Source organism: Podarcis filfolensis, assembly GCF_964270895.1.
Source record: "Podarcis filfolensis genome assembly, chromosome: 9".
NCBI classification, from domain to species: domain Eukaryota; kingdom Metazoa; phylum Chordata; class Lepidosauria; order Squamata; family Lacertidae; genus Podarcis; species Podarcis filfolensis.
Window position 1 is genome coordinate 38,798,837 of NC_139610.1, and position 22,144 is coordinate 38,820,980.

The window sequence follows — 22,144 nt, forward strand, 5'->3', positions numbered from 1 at the left end:
ACGAAGGGACCATGAAGGGCATATAGCCCAATCCTCTGCAATGCAGGAATCTTTTGCCTTGCTCAAGTGGGGCTTGAAACCACGATCCTGAGATTAAGAATGTCATGTTCGACCCACTGAAACTATGTTGGATTATTGTGCCAGCTGCAATCATTGCTGCTGTGAATGACCACAATGCTTACCTTGTAGACATTTTAAGTTTTACATAGAATTGTCACCACTAACCCCTTGTATTTCTAGTTATTTGGCTCCTAGTGTTTGCATATATTCAGTCATTCATTCTCTTTCTCTCTCTCTCTTTCCACCCCCCATCACACACACTGGTTTTACTGAACACTTTAAGAGGAAACTAAAGGGAGTGTAGGACTGCTCCTTGTCCTTCACCCTGACCTTCCTGTGTTGAGCAGAAAAGTCTGTAAGGGGATTGTAACCATGTTAGGATAAATCTGTTCACAGTCCTTCCCACAGTTGGGCCTCTGGTTGCATGGGGGGTCTTGATCGTGGGGAGAAGTGCATGATCCACCAAAGAGGGAAGTGGTTGTGCTTGCAGCATTTCATATATAGGTTTCAGGAGTCCTGAAGAGGGCTGCACTTGTGTCATGCAGTGGTTAGACTAGGATTGGGGAGACCAGGTTCAAGTCCTATCTCAGCTCTGAAGCTCACTGATAAGCTTGGCCCAGCCTCTCTCTTACAGCCTAACCTACCCCACAGACTTGTTCTGAAGATAAAATGGAGATAAAATGGCAAGGTGTATGTAGACTGCCTTGAACTCTCTCTGATATATAAAAGTAATAAATATCAATACAGGATAACACTTGATTCATCTGGGGAATAGGAATCAACAAAAGTTTTTACCATCATAATCTGCTAATCTGTTTTGGTACAAGAATACTTGGGAGTTTTTTTCTGGAATCTTTTCTGACGTTTACAAGGTTGCAAACCCTTGGGGATTCTACAAAGTTTTGCTCAAAGTAAATCTCTTGAAATAAATGGACTTAGGCACCCTGAGTAAGTAAGAGTTGACTATCACCTAATATAAAAATGAAAATAGTGAAATTTAAGGTATTTAGTATTCTTCCTGGCCAAGTAAAATGTTTTAACTGATCATGCAACTAGGATTTGTATATTTATTCCTAAACATATAGGGATAGTTGAAGTAAGCGTTACACATCCTAATTCTTTTATATATTCATTATTTTATAGTAATGCAGTAGTGTCCGTGGCTGATCTTGACCTTGGTAGTTTAGGTGAAAAATCTTATAATCCCCTTTAAAATAACCTGTTTTGCTAATGATGAACAGTACAGATTTCAGGAATTCAGTTGTTACTTAACTGGGCTAAGAAAACCTAAAGCATAAAACCTAGTAATTTTGGTTTTTAATTTATAACTTGCTAACAGACTTGCCTGCTAAAAGTTTAATAAGTTGTCTTTGTAAGGCCAGTAGGGAAATAATTGTATAGGCATAAATAATCTGCAGTTACTTAGACTGCAGCTTGGGGGAGCTTACTGTCTTCTCTAACATACACACCGTCTTCTCTGTATTTTGGTTCTCTTACACACAAACACCGGATTCCTGTTCATGCTTGATTTACCTTTTTTCGTTTGTGACAAGACAAGCATTTTGACAGTCATGAAATGCAAACACATCAGTTCCCTCTGTAAAATGGGGATAATGTCTTCCTCTTTTACTTACTGCATTTATTTATTTTATATCCTGCCTTTCTTCCATAATGGAACCAAGATTGTGTACATGTGGTTTCCACATGGTCATCCATCCAGGCACTGACTTGTCCCAGACTTGCTTTAGCTTCTTCAGCCAATTGGTGTCCCTCATGTACCCTCAGATCATACCCTAGGATTTATGCTTTTATACCCACTGTAGTAGAAGCTTAACTTTACTAATGCTCTTTGAGTAGCAGATATTTCCTTAACCTTTCTCTGAATAATGACTATTTTTTGAGAATCTCACAGAAGAAAATTGGGCACAGGAACTCTTTAATAGCGTATTCAGATAAGATGTAATATCTGGTTTGGACTCTCATTCCAGGCTTTGTAAACTCTGGTTTATGAAGCCAGGAACGAGCATCAGGGGCTAAGCATTCATCCATTGTGTGCCAGCTTTGACACAAAGCTCCTGGGTGGTCCTAAGTTTCCTGTTATGTCCAAATTGGGGAACTGTAGCGTCATATTAGTTCACAAACCAGGAAAATAGCCAACAGTCCTAACTTGTTAACCAGTAATAGGCCTAAGAAGAACCATAATACCCAGCTTTCTTTTCTTTTCTTTTCTTTTTTTCTTAAGCTTTTAGCATTTTGGAACCTGACATGTTTTAGAACTTGAAGCAAAACATGCAGACACCATTCTTCTCATTTCTTGTGAGGAAGTTAGAGGGAAAATTCCGGCAGACACCCATGTATTTGAGAGACAGACAGACAGACAGACAGATGCACTTAGTAGATAGGTGCATGTGATTTGTGGGCATGTGTAAGAGAGGGAGGGAGGAGGAGCACATGCATGTATGGTCTGTGAGCGGGAGGAGTAGGGGTGGAGATGTGTATGTGATCTGTGTGTATCTGTGGTCTGTGTGAGAGAGGGAGAGATGTATATGAGGAATGTGTGTGCATGAGTGAGTTGAGAGAGATGCACATGTGGCCTGTATGTGTGCTGTGCGTGCGCAGGAGAAAGAGTGGTGTGATCACTGTGTATATTTTTGCTGGTGTTGGGAAATGCTCCATTGTTATTAGACAATGTTTGTGATGTTGGAGGGAGGTGGGAAGGTGGAGAAAACTCAGGACATAGCTGACTTCCCATGGTAAGCCTTTGGCTGTCTTGGGTGGGTGGGAAGCATCAGTGACCGAACTGTCTCTAATTTCACCATGCCCCCGGCATGCCACAGGCATGCTGTGTTATGCCATGGCAACCATTTTGTGACTGGTGCCCATCATGCTTCCTTAAAATTCAAAATGTGCCTTCTAGCATGCCCGTATAGAAATTACAAGGTTTGTCCACAACATAAACATTCAGGAAGTATTCTGCTTCTTGTGGAGAAAATGCAGTTTACATATGTCTGCACCATACCTATATCATGACTGATTTTTTTTTTAAAAAAAACTAAAAATCAGGAGACAGTTTTGAGGCCAAAAATAAATACCCAAACCAGACTTCAGTCAGAGAGACATCAGATTGTAGGGAAAAAGTAGGAACATTTTAAAAAGTGGAAGCTTTAAAAAAATGTTTCATATTATAATAGAAGGGGGGAAAGGAACACTGTGTTCATGGCAGAAATGCCATCTGGAGAAAATACGAGCATACTTCCACGCAAATGTCGTACTGCAGTGTATTAAGGGTAGCAGAAGTATCATGTCCAAGACACGTGATAGCTCCACTTGACTGAACAGGCTTCATCTGATGTTTTACGTTCATATATTTGGAATATGAACTGTGACATGGTGTAGCTTTTCTCCCCCCGTGATGCAAATCTGCCCCCTGCAACAATCTACAGAGGGATTCAGCTGGACCTGGATCTTGTGAAAGGGTTCAGCTAAAACTTGGTTCTTGTACATTCAGCAACGTGATAGCTGATTGCATGTGGACCCTTTTGCAAGGCTGTAGGGGTCTCCCTAGGAAGTGACTATGGAGGGGGGCGGAATCACCTAATGGTGCAAGTGGTCATATTAATCTGCTCTGTGAAATAGACATCTTCAAGGTCTGTCATGACAGTAGCTTTCAAATATGTTTGAGAATAGGGCCACAGATAGTATAGTTAAATAGCAGAAATACAGATTTACGGTAAGTTAAGTATTTAAAACAAAAACACTTTGGAGGGTGATTCTCCAGTAGCTTCAACTGTGTTTGGGAGGGGAGTATCATTGAATAATTATTTCAGATTTTTGTTGTAACTGAAGAGTAGTAAGAGAACAGTAGTGCCGATCTTTCCTCCATTTGGGGTAGACAAGATGATCTCATGAGTTTTCTCGTCAGTTCTGTTATTTTGTAAGCACAACTTAAAAAAAAAAATCCACAATAGGAAGGAAATAATATTTAAATCAAACTAGTTGCATATTTTATTATGATTGGATTGAGCGCTAAGCGTAACAATGAAATTCATTACTATTTCCCCTCCCCCAAATGAGAAATGTAGGCTGCTTGCCAAAGGAAATGCTTATCTCAAATTAATTTGAAATTAACTGCATTTTTATGCAGCAGTGTTTGAACCCATTAGATGCAATGGCATAAAGGTCCAGTCAGCTTGCCGGAGGGCCACCGTATAGCTGTAATTAGTGAAAATCGCCTTGTTTGCTTCAGCTCGTAATCGTGAATTATCCAGTGCTCTCCTGTTTGTTTAAAATGGGGGGAGATAAATTAGCCAGGTTTGAGAAGATAGTTAAAGATATTCAGCCTTTCCTTCGAGCCCAGTGGCCAATGTGAGGATGGCGTGGGGACGGTTTAATTTCCTGCCGAAGTCCTTCCCATGCTGTGTGCTCACAGGCTCCTTGGAGCTGAGCACCATATAATTGATGTGCAGCCTGCATTGCTGAAGCTTGGACTGCACCATTCGCAGCGTGAGGGAAGATGTAATCTGATCTCTGTGCCGCTTGGGGAGGAATCTGTTCAGTCAAGGCTTTGACAGGGCAAAGTCTCCTCCAATAATCTTCCCCCCTCACTCATTATTCCCTTAAGTTCTCCTCAGACAAGCTGTACGTATGTATGTGTGCCGGGAGGAGGTTTTTGATATCGAGCTTCGTTCCTCGCATTCACGGTGGAGTTTGCTTGCTGCTGCTGCTGCTGCTTCTGCTGCCTGATCTTCCTTCTCCGACGTGCCCGAGCATGTCCACATTAGAGTCTGTGACATATCTACCTGAAAAAGGTTTATATTGTCAGAGGCTACCAAGCAGCCGGACACACGGGGGCACGGAACCGCTGAAGGGGAAAAATACCGAAAACATGGGGTTCTACGGCACTTTAAAAATGATTTTTTACAAAGTAAGTAACCGGTATGGTGTGTGTCCCCCTTCCTATATGTATCTATATAGATGTGTGCGTGTGCCTGTGTGCCTGTGTGTGTATGTGCCTCTGTGTGTGTGTGTCTGTTGAGGAAAGAAAAATCTGTATCATCAGAGATGGCTGCGGTATCTCTCTGTATTCCCCCCCTCCTTTGGTGGTGCCTGGATGCTTAACATGCTATACGCTGAATAAAGGCAAATAATGAAAGGGCTCAATGAGATGCGAAATCCTTTTATTTTAGGAGTCTGCATGGGAAACCAAAGAAAGATCAGACTATTTACCTTGGACTGAACTGGCTCTTCAGCTCAGCACTTTAGCCTGTTTTTTTCCCCTCCCTTGAAAAAAAAGAGAGACCCTTTTCTACTTTCACTCAGTATTTCATGTTCATTTTGTAGCTTTGGATGCAAATAGTACTGATGTTAACATGTAATTGCTTATATCAAAGAGACATTTTGATCATGCTGTGAAATGTTTCAGAGATACAGTGTATTCCCAAGAGCAATGCAGAATAGAGTCTGCAGGATCTGTTATTTTAAAAAAACAACCAACCATAATTTTCTGCAAGATTGTGTGTTTCCTCAGGTACTTGTGGAGCAAGTTTTTGAATTTACCAGAAATCCCTACAAAATGCAATTGTTTACACTAGATACCTCTAATGGGCATAAACTTCTTTTTAGCCTAAGTGGTAATTTTATTAAGAGTATTTCATAGAGTGCCAAGTGCTAAGCTTTTGCAGGTTTCCCAGTACCTAAAACAGTTGGAGCTTAAAAGGGGTGGAAAAAGTTTCCTACAAATATTAAGAAAACAGGAGTTTCGTTGCATCCTTGGACAACTGCCTGTTGTTTAGAATGTATCCCATGCTTTTGAGAAAATGAAGTTGTGTTCAGAGTAGGAGTTAGTGTTATAATTCATATTCCTAAGATTTGTTTGCTGAAGTAAAATAAATCATTTCATAGTCGGAAACAAGAAATATTACTGCTAGAATATCATGATATCCCCTAGGGGAGAATCAGTTTAATTTTTAATGGAGGTTAAAAGCATCTAGTATCTGAACCCCCATTTCTGAAGCTGCAATTTGGTTATAGCAAAAGGGTGCTCAGCAATAAATCGATGTCTTTTTCTAAATATGGGAAGTGTTTTCCAAGGGTCTTCAGACATGCTCCTGTACATGGATGAAAATATGGTCTCCATTATCCTCAGCCTTGCTCTGAAAAAAGGTTGCTGGTGGAGAAGGCTTTATGGTTCTGTGTGGTGCATGCTGTGTATTGTCCCATGTGAGGCACAGGCTCACAAATAAGGCTGAGCACAAGAGGAGTGTTTCCATTATTGCTCAAGTGAAAAAGATAAGCATCACAATTTAAATGGAAACCTTGTTTAAAAATAAAACACAATTCATAAGCGTAAGAGAATGCTTATTTCCTTAGTGAGAATGCACTTTAGTATCTTGAATGATTCTAATGTATCTTCGGTGTCAGCAGACAGCCACAATACATAGTGAATGTCAATTTTTTTAAAAAAATGGGAATGGGAAAATCTGCATTTGCATGGTAGTGTATATTTAATTTTAGCTGCCAACAACTGGTATGAAACCAGTCATTTTAAATCGCTACCATATTAAGAAAAACAACCAGATATAAACCTGGGCCAAAGCACATGTATATTCCATACTGTTTAGCCAGGATAGGTGTCAAATTGCTCCTACTGCATCTTGTTAAACCTAAAAAGTTTGCTTTTGGATGTATTCCACTTTGCATATGTTTTTGTAGGCTTCTTTCAGTTTCCAGTCTAAACGTTTGCAGTTAAAAGATTACTTGATATATAAGTGTTGGTAACTTTTGATAAACTTCTCTGTGGTTGACAATGCAGCACTGCACACACGCACGCGCGCACGCACACACACACACACGGTTATCTTGCCATATTGCACAAAGCTACTTGTCCTAAGGCCATCCTAATGACACTAGTGCTAAAAATGTAAGGAACTGCCCAAAGGGAGGTAGTTTCATGTGCTTTTTCACATTCGTAAAATGTTTCTGATCTGTGTTTTTAAGTGTTTATCAGAGAATATTTCATTCAGTTTGATGTTGTTTTAGCATTTATACCTATCATTCCAAAGAATGTGCAGAGTAATGAACTGAATCATTTAATAACTAATTGAGATGAATAAATGTGTGGAAACAAATCATAATGCAAATCATAATGCAGCAGGGTATCTTCTAGCTGCCAAGTGATTATGGTGCAAAGGGTTGTAGAAAAGCTGGCTCATTGGAATAATTTATGTTTTGTTAGTTTAAAATGCAGGTTGCACAGGCTGATATTAAGAAAATATTGATAGGTACAGGCAAAAAGATTACCACCCTGTTCATTAAGGGCCTCGCTTATGCTGCCAAACTAACACCATTTTTTTGTTCCTTGTCCCATTTTGTAGATGAAGAGAAAGTTGGACCATGGCTCCGAGGTCCGTTCTTTCTCACTGGGAAAGAAACCCTGCAAAGTCTCAGAATACACAAGGTAATTTAATGCAATGACAGGTCATCTGTTTAAGATACACGACTGCAGCCTGTACTTCCTGCCCAGCCACCTCTTGCATGGTCATACCACAAAACAAATCTGAGTGAATTATCTACATTCCTAAGTACCTCACTTGCTTGAAATTGCTGAAATTTTAAATTTATAAAGAGGTAAACAAACCCTTTTATTTACAAATTTAGGATGAATCCTTCTACATGGCTTCAAAGGACTCTAATATTTCTCTTTCCTCACATCTACCCAGTGAAGGGAAACTTGCAGATTGGGATATGCATCAAGTTGGACTATACAGACAACAAAATCATTGGTGTTAATCACAACATTCTTGCATACAACAACATGATAATTCCTGAGTCACATTGAATAATAACCTCTCCACAACACAGAGTTCCGTTTATAAATTAAAGAGATGTACATTTATCATAGGCAGGCACGTCAATTTAACAACTCTTTAATTTCCTTTGGTTAGGAATTTCAGTCCCAGGGATGCATACAACTCGACTTCACTACTTGGTAGTTGCCATAACAACTACCTCTTGCATTTGAGCTTGTTCAAATCTGCAGCATTGTGAAACTTTCTGGTTTTAACAGATTGCTTTCCATGGGCAATTTATCTGCTGTTCAGTTTTAATCTTCCTTTTAAATTCTTCATTATGAATTAAAATATATTCATTTATATATTTTCTCAAATTTATAGGTCTACCATTGTTGAATTGTGTAAAAAGAAAAACAGGGAAAATGCTATGCAGATATTAATTGTAGAAGTTTGCATACAGAATGCTTGCTAGTGCATTTCTAGCTAATAAATCCTTTCCTAATTGATGTGTTTAAAAAAAAATAAAATCCTGAAAAAGCCAACATAGCTACTCATAAAATACAATGTTTTTAAAGACAATATCACTATTAACTTGCTCATACGTATTTAGATTTGAATTAGAAGTGAACATCTTTGGAGTTCATTTTATATAAGTATCTTACATTTGTGAACTCAGAAATGCCTTCAAGGATAGTTCTTTACCTAAAATAAGCCAGTTTATTTAATCTGTGCTCATCAGATAACAACTGTGCCCATCATTGATGAAATGGTTATGTTTTCAATTGTGTAAATGTGTCATCCCTGTTTTCAGAAAATTGTTCTAAACTAATTAGTTTTATGAGTCTTATTTTGCCTGCAAAAAAGGCTGTAAAATAAAATGCTAAAATAATGCCTTTGAATTATACTTTATACCGAGTTCCAGATTATATCTCCACCTAGGCCCATTTGTCTACTTCTCTGACTAGCAATGACACTTCAAGGCCTTAGATGCTGGCCTTTCTTAGCACTGATTTCTGAAATCCTTCAAACTGGATATGCTGAACCTAGAAAATCCCACATCCATGGTACTTCAATCAGTGTTTTGTTAGGCACACGCCAAATTTATGCAAATTTGCAGTCATGTAGTATTTGCTGTTTTGGCAAACCCAGGGAAGCAAAGTGTCAGTGTTTGACTTATAATTACATTGAAGCACATGCTTCTTACAAATTAGAAACATACAATAATCCTAAGTGTCCAGTGAAATATGTATAAAAAGCAAATGTGTTTCAACTGACTAGAGTTACCCTCTTCAAAATATTCAAATATCTACAACATGTTGTAAATGAAAGTCCCAAATCTTGTAATCAAAGGCTACTAGTGGGGAAGCATTCAACAATTATATAGATAAAACTAGAAATATTACAAAATAAATAAAACTTTGGAATACCCAAACCAGAAATCCTTTAGATGTACTGCTAACAGATTTGGGGTGACTGCAATCCCAGCTTGAGGTTTTGGGAGGCCCTTGGGCAAGTTGCTCTGAGTGGATCCATCTTTCCCTCTCCACTCCCCTTTCACTAGCCCCTTTGGTTGGACACAGTTTTCACAACCAAGTGAGACGGGTCGTAGAAGCGAAGAGGAGGATGCTGTTTCATCTCCTCACTCTTGACTCTGCTTACATCCTCAGAGAGGAAAGTTGAACAGGAGGTTCAACAGTGTGGTGTTAGTTGCATATGCCCCAGAGCCAGTAGGTGGCCCCATGCAGGGTTAGAGGTTGCAAGCAGCAAAACAAAGTTAGTTATGTTGTCCCTCTCCCAACATGGTGTCCTGCAAGGGTGCTCAGTGGGGCCCACAACTCATGCCAGACGTAGTTAACTCAGACACAGTTTTGGAGAGCCAGGTGACCAATTTCACACTTCATTATTCATTATTCATAAGTGGAGCTTGCAACCAAAGGTTGGTCTATCTCCACCATCTATTCAAGTTCCTGTCTGCCAGCTATGCCTCCCCCCCCAACATACTATAACATGTAACTTGTAAAGTAGGACATTCCACTAATTTTCCTCTGAGTGGTGCATTTTTCCTTTTCACGGACACTCGACATTCCACCACTACTGCGCATGCTCAGACCATTGGAGAAGGATTACCATCTTACGATTTTAAAAGAGAGGGGGTTGTATCTCAAACTTCGACTTTCGCCTGAGAACGCTGATAACTTCCTCCTGTTTCTCAGCCTCTTTTTTGGCTTAGTTTCAGTTGACATTCACCACCTAAGTTTAATATTGGAGGGAGTGACTACTGTGGTCGTGATCCAGAAAAACTGTCCCAACTAGTTCAGTGGCCAGGATATCTATAGGCTTGCATTTCTTCAATGCAGCTCACTGTGCTTTACTTTTAAACATGGGAATCAAGAGGGTTCAAAATAGTTTGTCTTATGACACAGTGGTCTGAACTTCAAAGAAAATATCAAATGTACTATTGGGTGACTGCAAACACTTTGATTAGTGCCTCCTATTGTGAGGTTTGGGTCTGGGCCCTGCCATTAGGCAGAGTGGGGTGGTTACCTCAGGCAGCTAATCTTGCATGAATCGAAAGGGCAGCAAATAGCTATTTAATTTATTATTTTTGTGCTATGGAGAAGGAACAGCACTTGTAAGGTTTTCTGCCTGGTTCCAAGATAACTTCACAAGCCTTGGGTACTATGCACTTTTACTTGTGGGTGGGAGGTTGCCATTTGGTGCTCTGTCTCAGCAAAAAGCCAGTCCTAGTGAAGAAAACCTCCAGGTTTTCTTACTTTACCTCTTGTTTGATTCCAGTATGTAGGCAATTGCCCCAAATCAGCCTGAAATAGTAAAACACATGAGATTTGGAAAGACCCGTTCATATAGTAATGAGATCTGCCTCAATAACTAGTGACCAGTGTGCTAATAGTATAATTAAATGTTTCTGAGAACTGCCTTTTTTGGCCTTTTTTTCTGCTCCAGCACCACTGGGCTTGTGCCTTGCTCAGCAACACCTACTACTTTTGGAGATCTGAGAGCAGCCAATGGTCAAGGACAGCAACGGCGCCGAATTACATCCATCCAGCCGCCAACAGGACTTCAAGAATGGCTGAAAATGTTTCAGGTGAAAAACATTTCAAGTTTGACTTATTTTGAAGAGCTTGTTGTGAACTGAGAAAGAATTCTGTTAGAATAACTGTAGCTGGTTACAGTACCGAATCACTACACTTTCTCTTTTTAATAAGAAACAGTACTTTTCTAATGCAACATGTTTTATATCTTGCTGTTTTAAAGAACAAATAATTTTTAAACATGAGGTGTGTAAAGGTAGGCTTTCTTGGGATTTATTGTAATTTTAAAAAATGAAAAGCAAAATATTGAGTAGGCTGTTTTATGTTTTAGTGGTCTTAATTATGGATGAGAATGGAATTTCCCCATTGTTTTTTTCATCTCTTTAAAAGATAGTAAAGTTTTTAATGAGAAACAGAAAAGAGCCCTCCATACCGTAACTTTAAAATGCGTACTGAGTTAAAAACTGTAAAATAAAATGGTTTTCACCGGTACAGATTAATGCTATGTAACTGTAGTAACTTAACCTGCTGTCTACAGCTTTCCAGTTCTGCACCACAGTATAAACAAACTTAATATCTATCTGCAAAGCTAAATTAAATAACCAGAAATATAGCATGTTTATAGAGATCTATAAACTGAAAACTACTTCTGAAACATTATAAAAAAGAGAAATGAGCCAGCACTAGAAATTACTGCCATTATGATCAGCAATCAATTTCTTAGATTTAATGTGAATACTATATCTCCAGCAGTAAACTTTCTAGCAATCTTTTGGGTAAAATGTGTTGTTTAATAAAGCCCTTCATAGTCAATATTGTTTAGTTAGCAAATTATTGTCAGGATGCATCAAATCAGTGCTTGCTACTGAAAAACAAACATTTGAAAGCCATTTGTTTTTCCCAATTATACATTTATGTAATCAAATAAACTTTATCCTTTATTTGAAGGAGTGACATGATAGGTTGAGCAAACAAATATTCAGCACAATGGCTTGTATCCAACACTGTGTGAGCCTGGCTATAACTAACTGCTTGCATGAGAGTGCATTTTCATCCTCTCTTTCCACTACAGCCTCTTCTGAGGGCCAAGAGACATCCAGGAAAGACCTGGAACGTGGCACTGGGAGCTGAACTGGGAGGGGCAATTGACCAAAATTGAGCCGATGTCCCTTGTGTTTGCAGCTTGCCACTTCCTCAGGTTGCTTCTGCCTGATCTTAGGGCTATTTCTCCCTCCCACCCCAGCTCCCATGCCATATGCAACTTGAAAGTTCTCCAGCCCATAACATAGATCTTTCAGTGGAAAGGAAGAGTGGGGTTTCACTGAGGAAGAATGGAAAAGACAGTCTCGTGTTAATGAAATCACGCTCACACAGCAGTGGCTGCAACCCAGTGCCAAGATACGGGTTTTACAAATAGACGTGGGCCAGATTCAAAGACCCATGAGCAGTAAGACAACATGTCCAAGAGTTCATGGGATGGCACTAATGCAGAGGAAGTGGAATACTTCACACAGTGCAGGGTCAGAGTATATCAGGGCTTATATTTACAGTGTGAATAATGAAATTACAGGCTACATAGTAAGGTTAGTGGGCCCTTAAGAATGGTCTTGGGAATGAGTTTGTTCAAAGTCCCACACAAGAATTTGCACACTTCCTGAACTGGGACAACTTCCTCAAGCAGGACTCTACAACGAAGCTGGAAACAGCTCTTCTAAGAGCAGAAGAAGCTTCATGCTAGTGGATCCAACTCTACATTGTAGGAATGCATCTTCTAGACTAGGGTATTGAACATTTCAAGATTCATTAGATTCATGTTCTTTTTTAAACCTTTGAACCCAGCCTTTCATCTTAAGTTCAGAGAAATGTTTTATCCTCACAATTGTTTTAAGCAGGCTGATTTGAATTTCAATTAACATCAATTAAGCTGATCTACCTTTCCATTGGTTTCAGCTGTTTTAGGCATAGAATTATAGTATTGTAGAGTTGGAAGCGACCATGAGGGTCATCTAGTCTAACCCCCTACAATGCAGGACTCTCTTGCCCAACATGGGGCTCAAACCCACAACCCTGAGATTAAGAGTCTCATTATTCAGATGTGGATTTCTTATTAAGACAAATTTGATGTTAAATTGGTTGTGATTGGAAGTGGAGTGAAAGTATAAATCCCAACCTCTGATTCAATACCATTACTTAAGTTACATTTTCTAAAGCTCAGAGACCAGATTCAGTAAACAAGTCCTTCTAGTGGAAGCCTGCACAAGGACTTCCTCTAGCAAAATGGGGCTTTCCCCATTCCCCTCTCCTCCCCGCCACACACTCCCACCCCTGTCCAGATCGGCTGTGTAGGGAAGGGTCCAGAGAACTTCCAGAACAGCACACTTGGGAGGAGCGTGCAAGCTGAAATGCTTTTGCTGAAGGAACAGTCGTCATAGCTACATTGAATTTGTCTCCCTACTTCTGTAGGTGGCAGAGCCCACTACTTATCATTTCTAACAATAGATCAATGCAGTTCAGTTTTACTATCAGCTTTAACATTGGGGCGAGTGAGTTCAAAGTGTCCCAGTTCTAGCCATAGCTGTCAACGTTTCCCCTTTTTAAAGGGAAATTCCCTTATTCCGAATAGGATTCCTTGCAAGAAAAGGGAAAAGTTGACAGCTATGGTTCTAGCGATGCCAGGAGGATGGGTTGCACCTTCAGTAAGACCAGGCTTGATTATTGAAGGGATTGTTGGAATGAATGCCCACAGTCTGATGTTCTGAAAAAAAAAATATCCCATTGATCTATTCTACAAGATCTATTCATTAAACGTGCAATATAAAATATTACCACCAGTTAATACGTAGCATGAACCTTTGGAAAGCAATGACTGTGATCATAAGCATGGTTAGACTATTAAGGTTATCTTGGGTCTAGCATGTGGATAGAATAAGCAGCAGTAAATGTTGCTTGATATCCGCACAAACCCTGAGAAGGCACAGATACAGACAGTGAACTCTGACATAAACATTAAAGAACAAAAAAAAAGATTGAATATTGTTAGGACTTTGTGTCTTCCATGATTCGGCAGGTGTGCAGAAAGAGTGGAAAATCTGGCACTTGGAAATTCAGGTTGCTGAGTTTTTGGTGTTTCAGAAGGTCAATATTTGCTTGAAACATTGTGGGTAATGTGTGATGAAATCTCAGGTGCTAAATAAATAGCTGAGTGTAAATTCTAGTGGTTGAGGACAGAGCATTACTGCCAAGTGTAGCTTCCTGCCACTCCCCATGACTAATAAAATGGAGGGGAAATTTGGCACAAGTGGGATGGGAGAAAAATGGGGCAGAGTTTCATAACTGGTCCTGTATTTTAATTTGTTTAGTGTATTTGAGTCACAGAATTCCATTTCCTTTTTGCATATTTATCACTTCCTGTGTCTTGAGTTTGAATTATTCTTGAGTTCAATATGCACATCTCTGGATGTGACGCAGTTCCTCTTCTCCCACTTAAGGATCCGTTTGTTGTGGATCTTGTGTAGGAAGCGTCAGTGTTCTGTTCATACACTGTTTCCCCTAGTGTTCTGGTGGTTTCACGAAACACTGCTTCTTCCCAAGAATGCATATAAAATATGCACTTTATTTCTTCAAAATGCTCTTCTTAATTATATCCCTGAAGAGACAATTTTAAATTGCAATAGCACAGATTAAATTTTAGAATGCTTGCGCACAACCTCTGATTAAACCCTGAACAGTACAGATAATATTGGTAGAATTGAACTTGGTTAAGTACGCCAATGTGCTTTTTAATTCTTAACCTGAATTTGCTTATTACCACATTAGCCCTTTAAAAATGTTTTGAAATAAATTGAGATAGAGTTTGATGGACTTAAGGTCGTATCCTATATGCCTTCCAAATATGCTTCGCGGGTTGGGAAAAACCATCAGGCAGATTTGGGAGCATCTGGAGGTTAGAACAGGAAGGAGTTGTTCTGTATACGCAGTAAGTGGACCACAGTCAGTGGAAGGTCAGGGAAAAGAAAAAAGCTTTAGCCTTAACAGTACAAGCACTTCTTACCAATGGTAAAGTGTATGCTTGGATTGTATTTTACATCAATTTTATTAAAGTTAGTTTTAGCATCTATCAATTCGAGCCTCATAATTCTCCCTATTTAATGTTTCAGTATCAGTTTTATTTGCAAGGCAGATCTTCATCCCAGTCAGTTCACATTTTATGTACCTTATGCTTCTAACTACAAATGAAGCCTCACACATTTTTTAAAATACCAAGGCACCCAATCTTTATTGTGCCAAGCATATTTGTATCTTATACATGGTTAAGTACAGAGATTAAAGATTTGTAAGCACACACCTCACCACTTAGAGTAGGTTTATAATTTTCCCCTATCCTAAATGATTTTTTTATGTTTGCTTTTACAAATCAGTCATTGCCCCCCAGGAAAGATCCCTGCATTGCAAGGGGTTGGACTAGATGACCCTTAGGGTCTCTTCCAACTCTGTGTTTCTATGATTCTATGAAATACAAGTACTGTAAACCCCCAAATTGTAGTTGTATAAGGAGTTTGACTCCTTCCCATCGGTCCCTATTCAACATAATGACTTATCACAATGAATCATAAAAGTCTCTGGAGGTCTCCTGAAAGTTTATCCTAATGATTGATTACCTGGTTTTTGTAGTATACAAAATTATTGTCCTTTGGGATACTCTTCCATACATCAGAATGGAGGGGAAATAAAAGTAGTGAGGAGTTAGATGCTTCAGAGTACTTAGAAAGAAATAATACTTGGTGTGACCATGAACTATGAAATACTTAGCTTCAGTCTGACACTTCTCTGTGCATCAAAACAATATTATCAGTGGTACACACGCATGTTTTGTGAGTGGTGCAGTATGAAAAGAAATTCAGGCCTTGAATGGGTGTTGAATATTAGAACTATATGGAAGGATGGGGTTGGTTAAAAGTGCTTCTCAGTTAAATACCAATATTAACCTTTTCCCCCCAATTGCACTTTCTCTTACTTCAAATAGTATCACTGGTTTTAAAGGCTATACACTTAGTGACAACTGTGTCTGATGTAGCCTAAGCAATTTTGGAGATATGATGTCATTCAGAGGAGCACATAGATGCTACATCACTGCATACAAATATGTTGTTTTTCACTTGAACTAAAGTAATATTTATCTTAAGATTGCTTACCACAACAGAAATAACTGTAATTAGCATGAAACACATTTTCTCTTTAGCTTTTTAAATTGATTATCAGTTTATTTCCTTAAAATGAAAGACATTGTGAGTGATGTTCCAGGAGTAAATCTTTCTAACTGATAGGAAACTATATTATACTTATTCCTTTTAGTTAGTTTAGAAAGCTGAATAAATGGATATTGCTATCTAAAAGTCCAAGGTTATGGGGATATAATTTTTCTCCATAGTTTTTTTCTGATTAGCATTATATTGTGGAAAAGATAGGATTGTATCCTTAGGATAGTTGTTATACTTTCAGATTTTACCTCAGTTTCTATAGTATTAAAGAGATATTATTAACAGCTATTATAGATTGCTTCTAGATTCAGATCCACCCCCCTCAGTTTTGACATGTTGGTTCTGTGAATTTAACCTTTCTTTGAAAAGTAATATGAAGCAGGTAAAGGTAAATTCACAGTTATTTTCATGTAATGCCATTTCAGTTTTTGTGCTTCTGTTTAATTCTGATTTGTTTGTGTCCATTTCCAACATATTTATCTGATCCCTAATTAATTACAGTCATAATCAGTGTGACGTAAAAATGACAATGTATAGCAAATTATGACAACTATTGGGTCAAGAATATATACATTTCATCATAAAACAGATGTAGAATTCTGCTTGCACATTCTGCTTGGGAGTTTGAAAGCTATGTTAATTGTTCAGGGACTATTTTGTCTTGTGTGCCAGTTTTGATTGTATAAATGCATTAATATGAAGTAATATAGTGGCTCAGCCAGTGAGGTGCAGTAACAGCCTCCTGGCACTGGTGTCACTGCTACTTACTAGGAGAGAAAGGCAATGGCGATATCACTTTTGTGTGGATGCACTGGTGGAACCAATCTTGGCCTTTGAAAGGCATTCCTATGAAAGTACAGTGGTACCTCGGGTTACGGGACACAGTTGGTGCTTTGGGTTAAACCACAGAGCCTAGGACTTGTCAATCAGAAGGTCGCGGTTTGAATCCCCGCAACGGGGTGAGCTCCCGTTGCTCAGTCCCTGTTCCTGCCAACCTAGCAGTTTGAAAGCACGTCAGAGTGCAAGTAGATAAATAGGTACTGCTCTGGCGGGAAGGTAAACGGCGTTTCCGTGCGCTGCTCTGGTTCGCCAGAAGTAGCTTAGTCATGCTGGCCACATGACCTGGAAGCTGTACGCCAGCTACCTCGGCCAATAAAGCGAGATGAGCACCGCAACCCCAGAGTCGGTCATGACTGGACCTAATGGTCAGTGGTCCCTTTACCTTTACCTCGGGTTACATACACTTCAGGTTACATACGCTTCAGGTTACAGACTCCGCTAACCCAGAAATAGTACCTCGGGCTAAGAACTTTGCTTCAGGATTAGAACAGAGATCGTGCTCCTGTGGCGCGGCAGCAGCAGGAGGGCCCTTTAGCTAAAGTGGTGCTTCAGGTTAAGAACAGTTTCAGGTTAAGAACGGACCTCTGGAACGAATTAAGTACTTAACCCGAGGTACCACTGTACAGTAGAAGTTTGCTAATCTAGACAGTGGTTTAGGTTTATAGCCATAATTCGCAGAATAATTAGAAACTGGAATTATATGTAGCACGTGGAAATTAATGTTTAGGATAATACTGTATTAACATATCTTAATGCGCGTAGAGTTTTATTTACTAGTTTTCAAGATAAGGTATTTGATTTTAACGGTATAAGCGAGAGAATTACACAATTTATGGGCAATAGCCAAATCTAGTCATATTTAAAGGAACCTATTGAAATAAATGAACTGAAATACCTTTAGCCTGTTTGGCTCTAATAAGATGATAATACTAGACAGAATATGTATGCCATTACGTTTTGCTTTCCATGCTGTCAAAAGCACAGTCATTTGCTTCAAAACTCGTCGATCTTTTCTAACTTCTTTTAGTGGTCCTGAAGTGTCTTCTAGGATAGGTTATCTCCTTTTATATTGTTTCTCCCAAAATGGTTTTCATAAATAGCATTTGTGTAGCAAATCAAAACTTTGAGCCCAGATGAGTTTGAGAGAAGATGTTCTATATCTTCAGTTATTAATTCTTCTGCAAATGGTTTTGCTAATCTGCTGTGTTTGCAGATGAGTGCCTTATTAAAACCATCAAATTTTATGATGCCCGTTAGTAGGAATATGAAGTAAGAAAATTACCAGACAAAATTCCCTCTTTTCTTCCTAATGTAAAATTATGTTTACAAAACACTGGTTTCGAGCCAGAAATCAGGAAGATTGCATAGTGGCAGATGTACACATGGCTATAAAAACATTATTATTTTTTTGCAATAAACAAAACCAAATCAACCTGAAATGAAGTTACTACTATTAAGTTTTGGATTTTTTTTTTACCCTCTCCTTTTTAATTTAAAGTTTATTATTTTTCTAAGGAACATTTGTATGGTTGAACACCTGTTTCACATTTGAATACTCCCTTCACCATTCTGGGTGGTATTGCAATAATTTTTCATCCCAGCATATTCCATAGCAATTTTCAAATATTACATTTTTGAAATGCATTAATATATGAAAACAATACAGTGGAAACTAAACATATATTTGTACTTCACAGAGCTGGAGTGGACCAGAGAAGTTACTTGCCTTAGATGAATTGATTGATAGTTGTGAACCAACACAAGTGAAGCATATGATGCAAGTGATCGAGCCCCAATTTCAACGAGACTTCATTTCCTTGCTCCCCAAAGAGGTGAGGATTATCACTTAATACTGGGCTCCTGGTACTGTTTGCCTATGTAATGCATCATCTGCCACCTTTAAGCATTTCCTTGCTAATTATAGTATTCATTGTTGTCAGTGTAACACTGTTAATTGGCGTTGAAGAGGACTGCAAGTTGATAAACTGCCATGACTTAATAATGTAATTTTCAGATTAATGTATGCTTGTGAGACCAGTGACTTTGTTTCAGTGACTAGGATATGTCCCCTGCTGTTTGTGACAGTTGTTTCTTATATGTAAGGGGGGTTTTTCCAGAGCTTTCAAGAGCTGATTTATTATCCATTGACGATTTCACTCTTAAGGTTTTTTAAAAAACGTAATAGGTATTTAGCTTTTCATTTTATCTCTACTACATTTTATGAAGGGAATAAACACCCATATAACTTCTTCAATCAAATTATATTCAGTTTTATAGGATAAGTATGCATGTAGTCCAGAATTCATTTGTATCTAGGTCCCATTGAGGTTAATTTGATAATTTGTGAGCAGCGTGAGCAGCATTATAAATATATCTGTAGTTGGTAACTAGTGCATTCAGTCATGTCTGAAGATGGATACTGGAAGGTAGCTATCAACACCCCCTTCCCGTCCTGTATCTGGCATTTTGATGACTAGGGCTAGTTTACAGTACAAAGTATAAGAACACTGTTGTGTTAATAGGCGACTCCCATGCTTGGAAAACATCTTCCATATTATTAGACCGCCCCAAAATAATATTATTGTAAGTCGGCCTGGGACTAAAAATAAAATATTTACACTTCCTTATTCTCATCAACAGTCAAAACAAACAAAAAAAAAGACCAGGTGAACGCTTTTGCAACTCACAACCCAGGTCAACAAATAAGATTAAGTCAATTGGAAGCAAGTTCTTAACTCAAGTGCTCTTCATTGAGAACACACAACCTAATGATGGTTTAGTGATACTCCTTTCATAGAATCATAGAATCATAGAGTTGGAAGAGACCACAAGGGCCATCGAGTCCAACCCCCTGCCAAGCAGGAAACACCACCAGAGCACTCCTGACATATGGTTGTCAAGCCTCTGCTTAAAGACCTCCAAAGAAGGAGACTCCACCACACTCCTTGGCAGCAAATTCCACTGTCGAACAGCTCTTACTGTCAGGAAGTTCTTCCTAATGTTTAGGTGGAATCTTCTTTCTTGTAGTTTGGATCCATTGCTCCTTTCTCTGGGTTCTTTTAGCAACTACAAAAGATGCAATAGCAAACACTAATTGTAGTTAATGGAATGGCTGGAATTAGTGTTTCTAGTAGTTTTTCTTCACTTTTAGCTCTAGCTGTACTACTATATTATTACATTGTGTTTTCGAATTATACTTTTCTCTTGGTGTAAGCTGGCCAGAGCATCTTGGTGTTTGTAATCTATGGTACATGGGATGCTTGTTGTTGTTGTTTAGTCGTTTAGTCGTGTCCGACTCTTCGTGACCCCATGGACCAGAGCACGCCAGGCACTTCTGTCCTCCACTGCCTCCCACAGTTGCTTATAGTTAACGAATACTTTTACTGTATAACAATTTTGTCTATAATTTGTTACTTATTTTCTTTAATCAGTTGATTAAAAATAAATGACATTGGTTTTAATTAAAATCCTTTCTTATAGAAGGTATTCCTCTTCTACTAAAACTGGAACACACTGAATTTGTTTCTACATTAATAATGCTGTTCATCGCAGGCAATAAGGAATGTACCCTTGAATCAGTAGTCAAAATAGTTAATATAAGAAGGCTTTTTCCAGAGCTTTTTTCAGGAATTGCTAAGTAAAATTGAAAAGGAAAGGCCAAGTGTACAGCTATCTTTTTTTAAAAAAATGCAATTTTAAGTTTTCATCCAAGGAATAATTGACACAAACAGTGGTGCCTGTTTCTTTCCTAAGTTGATTATTTAAATCACCTCTTAAAAGATCTATGGGTTATTGCCATGAAGAATAATAGCTTAAGATTTTCACATACAAATATGCTAAGTTAATAAGTCAACTGTGCATATATGCTATCGCATTACTGATTGCCAATAATGCTCCAAGGACATCAGAACATCAGCAAGGCTTTAGGCAGCTACTGCCAAACCTTTAGCTAGTTCTTGCATTGCTCTTGATTAAAAAACAGGATTGATAAAAGGAAATTTCAGCAGCATTCTGAATCACACTGAGAACTAATTTAGTCCCCACACCCACATCTCTTGGCATGGCTTAATGATCACTGTTTTTAAGAGTATGTTATTTATACTCTAGGGCAGATAGTTTTTAAAAAATGTGTGTAATAAGTTTTGCCCAATCCAACCCTTCACCCTTTGAGGTTTGTTGTTGTTTGGTTGCCTGGCACCCTACCTACGCTAGCAAGACATCAGCTATATCATATTTAACTCACTGGAACTTTCTAAACAAACATAGCCATGACCTGGGTTCCTGCGTATTTTGCAAATGACAAAGGTTTACTAAATTCAGCATTGGGATTCATGATTCTATTCTTCCTACAGCCTACATGGCTGTGACACTTTAAAAAAAAGTTTCCCACTTGTCACCAGGAGTTGAAAGAGATGGTGGCAACAAACCTGGTATGGTAAATATATGGTTTCCTTGGGGCTTGTTTGGTTAGTTGGAGCTGCAGCAGTAGCCTCCCAGCAAGCGTCATCACTTACTGTGAAAGGGAAGTTGGGATTGCCAGAAACCGGATTTGGTTCTGCTGGTGGATGTGCACAGCCCTGACATCACCACCACTTCACCCTTCCCTTTTCCAGGAAGCAGAAGCAGTACCACCACCAAGAGGTTATTGCCATGGCCCCAACCAACTGAATGAGCCACTCCTGCTTGTACATCATGTTGCTGCATATTCAGTCCTGCTTCCTATGACATAATGGCCCATCTGTTGAGGAGGCATCATTATAGGATGCAGTATTTTACTTCTCAGGCTTTCTGCCATTACTTGTTCCCACTTCTTCAAGCCTCAACCAATCAGAAATGTCCTTGTGTAGCTACAATGATTGTGTTTTTTAAATTGATTGCCGGTTTTAGTCATTAAAATTTGTTCATTTTTTAAACATTTAATTAAATTTTTAAATTTAAACTGTTGTGAGATGCTGTAGAAATCAGCCCCGTGATATAAAGACAAGCTAAAAAGAAAACCAGTTTGCTGTATTGTCGTCCCTTTAGGAAAAATGTTGCTTTAGGTGTGAAAAGTGAGTATACAGAAACACCTTTTACAGTGTTTGAACAGAGTGGTCCTCCCAAGACATCATGATCAGTTGGCATATAGATCGTTTTTTTAAGG

General features: G+C 38.8%; 1 protein-coding gene across 4 annotated transcripts in view; it reads left to right on the forward strand.

The window, feature by feature from the left end:
- The window catches only part of FBXW7 (F-box and WD repeat domain containing 7), a 122,485-nt gene that overhangs the window by 80,956 nt on the left and 19,385 nt on the right, over positions 1–22,144 (forward strand). For 3 of the 4 annotated variants that reach the window (XM_083631172.1, XM_083631173.1, XM_083631175.1), the window contains 3 exons: positions 7,434–7,516; positions 10,815–10,956; positions 18,699–18,833. In XM_083631172.1, coding sequence (XP_083487298.1) covers positions 7,434–7,516; positions 10,815–10,956; positions 18,699–18,833 — 360 coding nt within the window. Of the gene's footprint in view, positions 1–4,445; positions 4,985–7,433; positions 7,517–10,814; positions 10,957–18,698; positions 18,834–22,144 lie in introns of those variants that run through there. The other variant, XM_083631174.1, reaches the window with a different exon arrangement.